Source organism: Nansenia antarctica (genome assembly GCF_963989245.1).
Source record: "Nansenia antarctica genome assembly, chromosome: 13".
NCBI lineage: Eukaryota > Metazoa > Chordata > Actinopteri > Argentiniformes > Microstomatidae > Nansenia > Nansenia antarctica.
Genome location: NC_137683.1, coordinates 20,011,067 through 20,018,566, shown reverse-complemented (window position 1 = coordinate 20,018,566; position 7,500 = coordinate 20,011,067). Strand labels below are relative to the sequence as shown.

The following is a 7,500-nucleotide window of genomic DNA, read 5'->3' as shown; positions in this document are numbered from 1 at the left end:
GGAGCGCTTCCAGACGGAGCTGAGGAAGATGGCCGACAACGGTGAGAATGTCTCACTGACATGAACCCCCAGGACGGGGGAAAGCTGTGTGTGGGTGTGTGAATGAGTGTGTGGACGTGCGGCCGTGGGTGTATGTGTGTTGTGTATGTGTATGTGTACGTGCGTGCATGGGTGTGAGTGTGGGCGTGTGTGTGTGTTTGTGTGTGTGTGTGTGTGTACCTGCGTGCATGGGTGTGAGTGTGGGCGTGTGTGTGTGTGTTTGTGTGTGTGTGTGTGTGCGTGTGTGTGTGTGTGCATTACTGGGGGCTTACAGTCCGTTGAGCATCTCAGTGTTCATCGTGTGTGTGTGTGTGTGTGTCTCAGTGTTCATCGTGTGTGTGCGTGTATGTGTGTGTGTGTGTGTGTCTCAGTGTTCATCATATGTGTGTGTTTCCCCTCCAGTCTTCCCAGCTCCAGCAGAGCCCTCTCCTGTACGACCACAGCCCAGTGAGTGTGTTTATCTGACCTTAATAAGACATTAATCTAAACATAACATGAACATTTACAACATTTAATCTAACCTCAATCAGACCTTAATCAAACCAGGTTAGAATGTAGGGTTTATCTGATTTTAACTTTAATCTGACTTTAATTTAACCTTAATCTAACCTTAATGTAACTATAATCTAAGATTTATTTGACCTTAATCTAAGATTATTCTGACTTTAATATAACCTTAATATGATCAGGTTAGAACGTAGGGTAACTAGGGTTTATCTGATTTTAACCTTAATCTAACCTCAATCTGACCAGGTTAGTCTCCTGTACGGACACAACAGTGGTTACATACAGCAGGTGAATTGAGATTAGGATTAGGTCAAATGTGAGGTAGAATGTAGCCAGGAGGGAGGTTATGGAGTTATTTCCCATGTAGGGTAGTGGTCTGTGTTGTGATGTCTAATGATTGGCTCTTTGTGTTTTCATTGAAGAGGTGAAGAGGATACAGGAGTATGCAGGTACACAACAACACAGTTACAACATAGTTACAACATACATTACTTTATTCATTAACCTGGAAACAATAGATGAAGCTATTGCTGCATTTACCTCCTCTTATTATTTTAGCCCTTTTCCTCTCCTCCCCTCCCCTCACCTCTCCTCTCCTCCCCTCTCTCCTCCTCTCCTCTCCTCCCCTCTCCCCCCCTCTTTCTCCTCTCCTCTCCTCCCCTCTCCTCTCCTCTCTTCCATAGAGGACATCACTCTGGACTCAAGCACCGCCCACCCCAGGCTCATCCTATCAGAGGACAGAAAGAAGGTGCGCGCACACACACACACACACACAGACATGCACACACACACACACACACACACACACACACTCACACACACACACACACAGTAATGCAGCATGTGTTCTGCAGGTGAAGTGTGGAGAGCGCCACCAGCAGGTCCCTGACAACCCGGAGCGGTTCGACCGCGTGGTGTGTGTCCTGGGCCGGGAGGCCTTCACCTCCGGGCGACACTACTGGGAGGTACGACCGTGCGTGTGTGTGTGTATGTGTGTATGTGTGTGTGTGTGTACGGCCATGTCACAACCACAACACAACCGTGTCCCCTCCACATGACCATGTCTCCCCTCCTCTCCTCCTCTCCCTCTCTCTCTCCCACTATCTCCCCCTACTCTCCCTCTCTCTCCCTCTCTCTCCTCCTATCTCCCTCTCCTCTCCTCCCCTCCCCTCCTCTCCCCTTCCTCTCCTCCTCTCTCCCCTCTCCCCTCCCCCTTCCCCTCTCCCCTCCACACATTTTAACTGAACGATCAAAGTACAACAATTGTTCTATTCCAGAAAACAGACATTTTTGGATACAATTTTAAATAAAGTTGTGTGTGTTTGTATCCGGTGGAGGTGGAGGTTGGGGGGAAGACAGACTGGGATCTGGGCGTGGCCAGCCACTCCATCAGCAGGAAGGGGAAGATCCTGGTCACCCCTGGCAACGGCTACTGGTTCCTGAGCCTGAGGAAGAAGAACAACTATGCCTTCCGCTCCGAGCCGGCCACGGAGCTGCCGCTCAGCCTGCGGCCGCAGAAGATAGGCGTCTATGTGGACTACGAGAAAGGACAGGTGCAGTGTGGGAGATGGAGTTTTCACTTTAGCCTCTTTTTGTGGTAGCAAAACACACTCCATTTTACACTTAAAATGTTTTGATTGACTGCTTGCGACACACCAAACTGTCCTCCATTGAGGATGATAATAATAATAATAGTTATAATAACAACATGAACAACAACAACAACAACAACAACAACAACAATAATAATAGTTATAATAACAACACCACCAACAACAACAACACAAATAGGACAACAATAATAATAATAATAATAATAACAATAATAATAATAATGATACTTTTAAAATGATATAAGAATCCTTCTCTTCTACATTTACATGTTAACCATTTAGCAGACGCTCCTATCCAGCTGAATGTTCTGTCTGCTCAGGTGTCCTTCTACAACGTGGACGCCAAGCTGCACATCTACACCTTCCTGGACTCCTTCAGTGAGAGTGTGTTCCCCTTCTTCAGCCCCTGCACCAACTCCTCCGGCAAGAACGACGGGCCGCTCACCATCACCCCTGTGGGCCTCATGGACTGACACACACACACACACACGCACGCACACACACACACACACACACACACACACACACACACACACACACACACACACACACACACACAGGCACTCGCATACACACACAGGCGCTTGCATACTCACACACACACACATGCGCGCTTGCACGGACACACACACACACATACACACACACACACACACACATGCACTCGCACGCACACACACAGACACACATACACACACACACAGAAACACAGACACACACACACACAGGCTCTCGCACGGACACACACAGACACACACACGCACGCTTGCATGCACACACACACACACACACACACACACACTCACACACACACACACACGCACAAACCAGGCTTAAACAGGGTATAAGCAAAAAGACTCAACAATACATCTCTGTCAACAGTGAGATCTGATTAAGGTTACATAACTCATTGCGCTCAATGTGGAATGAAGCTCAACAGGCTCTAACCAAAACACACACACATACACACACACACACACACCCATTAACACACGTGTACGAGTATAAGCACACATAGCATACATACACCTTGTACACACAGATGATGTAACATCACCCCATCTCACTCTCTCACATCTCCTTGACGATTGAAACCATAGAAGGAAACACAATCAATAAAACTATCTCCACTTCCTGTTGCTGTTCATACACACACCACTAGGGGGCACCGTGTAACTAACCCTGGTTCACACCTGCTGTTTATACTGGAGAGAGGAAGCCTGTTCACATTCACTCTATTTGCACTAATGAAGGAATTACTCACTTTGTGTATATATATATATATATAACTTTAGTTTCAGGTCAATTCTTTAATAAATCTGAATTATAAATGTGTGATTTTCTTTTACTTTTTCCTGAACAACGGTCTTGAACAACAGATTAGAGGGGTTTTTGTATGTAAATAGATACATTTTCATGTGTAGTTAGACAACTGTTCTCATCCAAGGAGAGGATGTGGAGGTGGTCCAGAGCGACAAGTACCTGGGCGTTCGCCTGGACAATGAACTGGACTTTCATCCAGCCAGATAGTGCAATAGTGCATAGTGCAAGCCATAGGTATGTACAGATACATGTACAGACAGGGGCGAGGTAAGTACAGTAAGATGTGGACTGGTCTAATAACACAGACGTCCTGTACGAGAGGGGCCAGAGGCATGCAGGACTCTGCTGAACATGTACTAGTGGTGGCCAGGGCAGTGCTGTATGCTGTGGTATGCTGGGGGGGGAGGCGGGGCAGCATCAAGGAAGGTGACACCAAGAGGCTGAACAAGCTCATTAGGAAAGCAGGTGTGAGCTGCTGTAACGCCTTAATTTCCCCTCGGGGATCAATAAAGTACCTATCTATCTCTCTCATAGATAGATAGATAATCTATCTATTTATCTATCTATCTTTCTATCTATCTATTTATCTATCTAACTATCTATCTATCTATTTATTTATCTATATATCTAACTATCTATCTAACTATCCATCTATCTATCTATCTAAAATGTAGTTAGGTATCTTTTTCACCAACATCTTCAACCAGTCCCTGTCCCAGGCCACCATCACACCCTGCCTGAAAACCTCAACAAAGCAGTCCCGAAGAAAAGCACGGTGAGCTGCCTAAACGACTACCGCCCGGTGGCACTCACACCAATCATCATGAAGTGCTTCGAGAAACTGGTCCGGGCCCACATAGTCACACGCCTCCCACCCAACGTGGATCCATACCAGTTCGCCTACAGAGCCCACAGGTCCACAGAGGACGCCATCGCGACGACTCTCCACTCCACTCTATCCCACCTGGAGAGGGGGAACAGCTACGCGAGACTGCTCTTTGTGGACTTCAGCTCTGCCTTCAACACCATCCTTCCAGACAGGCTAGTGACCAAACTACTAGACCTGGGACTATCACACTCCATCTGTGCATGGATCAAGGACTTCCTGTCTGACCGCCCCCAGAGGGTGCGGGTGGGCTCCCACACCTCCACAGCCCTCAGACTCAGCACTGGGTCCCCCCAGGGCTGCGTGCTAAGCCCCATCCTCTACAACCTCTACACCTACGACTTCACCCCCGTCCACCCCAGCAACTCCATCATAAAGTTTGCAGACGACACCACCGTGGTGGGCTGCATCTCGGGGGGGGACCAGGCGGCATACAGGGATGAGGTGGAGCAGCTGGGCAAGCTGTGCAAGGTTAACAACCTGCTGCTGAACCAGTCAAAGACCCAGGAAATCATCGTGGACTTCAGGAGGAAAAAATCTGAGGTCCAGCCCCTGCTCATCGACGGAGGGAGCGTGGAGAGAGTCTCAACCCTCCGATTCCTGGGGGTGCACATACAGGATGACCTGTCCTGGAAGAACAACACAGCAGCCATCATCAAGAAGGCACAACAGCGGCTCTACTTCCTGAGAGTCCTCAGGAAATACCACCTCAAACAGGAGCTGCTTGTGACCTTCTATCGCTGCACAGTGGAGAGCATCCTCACCTACTGCATCTGCGTGTGGTTCTCCAGCTGCACAGCCGCAGAGAGGAAAGCGCTACAGAGAGTCGTGAGAACGGCCCAGAAGATCATCGGCACCCCCCTCCCCTCTCTGGAAGAGCTGTACAACACACGCTGCCTCAGGAAGGCCTCCAAGATCTCCAGAGACCCATCCCACCCTGGGAACGAACAATTTGTTCGGCTGCCCTCGGGCAGGCGGTTCAGGACCATGTCCGCAAGGACAAATAGACTGAAGCTCAGCTTCTACCCTAGGGCCATTCAGGCCCTGAACACAGCAAAGACCTAGGTTCTAGGCCCTGGACAATCTAGACAATTTGAAGGCAGCTACTAGATTGTAATCAAGTGCAATACTGAAACACAACTGTGAACATTTCAAACCTGCAAACTTTAAATGAATGTGCAATAATACTATGTGCAATATGACAACCCTCGTGCACATAAGGTTCAGAGATAGGACATGTTAGGATATTTATAGCATAGCATAGAGTACAGCACAGTGTTTTATTTGTATAGTATAGTATAGTGGATAGTGTACATAGCCTTTATTTATGTAAACCAGCTCTTTTCCCTTCTTGTTTTTAGTATTTTTTTCCTAGCACCAGGGGAGCCCCCCCTCCCAAATTTCGTTGTTTGGTACCTGTACTATATCAATGACAATAAAGACCATTCATTCATTCGACACAGCAACGGAGGATAATTCTACTGTAGTTCTCCCTACTGTCCACAAGGGGGCGGTCTCTACAAAGACAATGAAAGCCTGTTGAATTCCTCTTGACAAGAAGAAGACCTGTTATCTCAACAACACCATAAAACCTGTGAATTACGATATATATTACTGATTGGTCCAGCGTAGAAACGCCTACATGTGCGTGTGTGTGTGTGTGTGTGTGTGTGTGTGTGTGTGTGTCTCTCTCTTACTCTCTCTCTCTCTCTCTCTCTTACTCTCTCTCTCTCTCTCTCTTACTCTGTCTCTCTCACTTCTCACTACTCTCTTTCACACACACTCACTCTTTCTCTATGTCGGAATAGTAAAGACATTGAAAAACAAACTCTTAATCACTCTCTCTCTCTCTCTCTCTCTCTCTCTCTCTCTCTCTCTCTTACTGTCACATACTTAACATACTTCTTTCTGTCTCTCTTTCTCCCTCTTTCTACCTCCCTTTCTCCCTCTTTCTCCCTCTCTTTCCCGCCCTTGGTCCCTCCCATGCTGAGATTCTAACGGTATTCCTGACTGCTGTCTGCCAGTTCAGACACGTTCTGAATATCCACCAGGCCTGGAAGGGGGTGGATACCTGCAGTAACACTGCCTGACCACTAGAGGGTCACAACAGACCAAAGAGGGGGGCCTCTACCTGCAGTAACACTATCTGACAACTAGAAGTTCATAACAGTTCAACTGGACAAACAGGAGAAAGTTTATGGAGGTGACCTGGGGTGGTCCAGTGGTCTAGCACCATGGCTGGGGTGGTCCAGTGGTCTAGCACCATGGCTGGGGTGGTCCAGTGGTCTAGCACCGTGGCCTGGGGTGGTCCAGTGGTCTAGCACCGTGGCCTGGGGTGGTCCAGTAGTCTAGCACCGTGGCCTGGGGTGGTCCAGTGGTCTAGCACCGTGGCCTGGGGTGGTCCAGTGATCGGGTTTGATACACAGATACAAACATGCATGCAGAATTGCAGATACACACACAAACACACAAACACACACACACACACACACACTGTCATTTGTTATTTTTCACCCTCCAAACACCTACATTTCCTTATTCCTTCCATCAGAGTTACTGGGAAATGTAGGCGTTAGGACAAAGGAATCTCAACAGTTTAGTGAGGTTTAGTGTGTGTGTGTGTGTGTGTGTGTGTGTCAGGGTTTCCGTTAGAAAAATTTGCCGTCGGACATCGTGTCCGGGAAGAATTCGATTTACCGGACAAACGTGATATATTCCGGTCATCATATTAAAATATAATAAAAAATTTTTTTTTGCAAAATCATATATTTTTTTTTCTCCAAATCTAATATAGCTGTTTGTCGCGGTGATTACTGTTGTGTAGCGGCCTATATATGCCATTTAATGTCTATTTCTCATCCGATACGATTAGATGCGAGCTATATAATATATAATAATATAACATGATTTGACGGATGCGCGCTATGCCATGCGTCAAATCCAGCGCTGAACGGGTCCAGCGCTGAACGGGCGCCTCACTGGGAACTGAACAGACAGCATCGATCAATGAACGGACTCCACATTACGTTAACTGAAGTTTGTTAAATTGTTTGGGATTAATGTGAGTTTTCTATTTTCTCTTTCCAGTTTTACCCTTTTTTTTTAAATCAATAAAACAACGTCATTTCTATA

General features: G+C 47.2%; 1 protein-coding gene across 1 annotated transcript in view; it reads left to right on the top strand.

Annotated features, from left to right (window-relative positions):
• The window catches only part of LOC308169387 (E3 ubiquitin-protein ligase TRIM39), a gene marked incomplete at both ends in the record, with an annotated part of 6,136 nt that extends 3,504 nt beyond the window's left edge, over nucleotides 1–2,632 (top strand). Inside the window, 6 exons of the mRNA XM_080544070.1 lie at nucleotides 1–41; nucleotides 969–995; nucleotides 1,230–1,294; nucleotides 1,401–1,511; nucleotides 1,884–2,099; nucleotides 2,480–2,632. The exon at nucleotides 1–41 is cut by the window's left edge and continues 107 nt beyond it. Coding sequence (XP_080400196.1) covers nucleotides 1–41; nucleotides 969–995; nucleotides 1,230–1,294; nucleotides 1,401–1,511; nucleotides 1,884–2,099; nucleotides 2,480–2,632 — 613 coding nt within the window. The remainder of the gene's footprint in view (nucleotides 42–968; nucleotides 996–1,229; nucleotides 1,295–1,400; nucleotides 1,512–1,883; nucleotides 2,100–2,479) is intronic.
• Nucleotides 2,633–7,500: the final 4,868 nt, after the last annotated feature.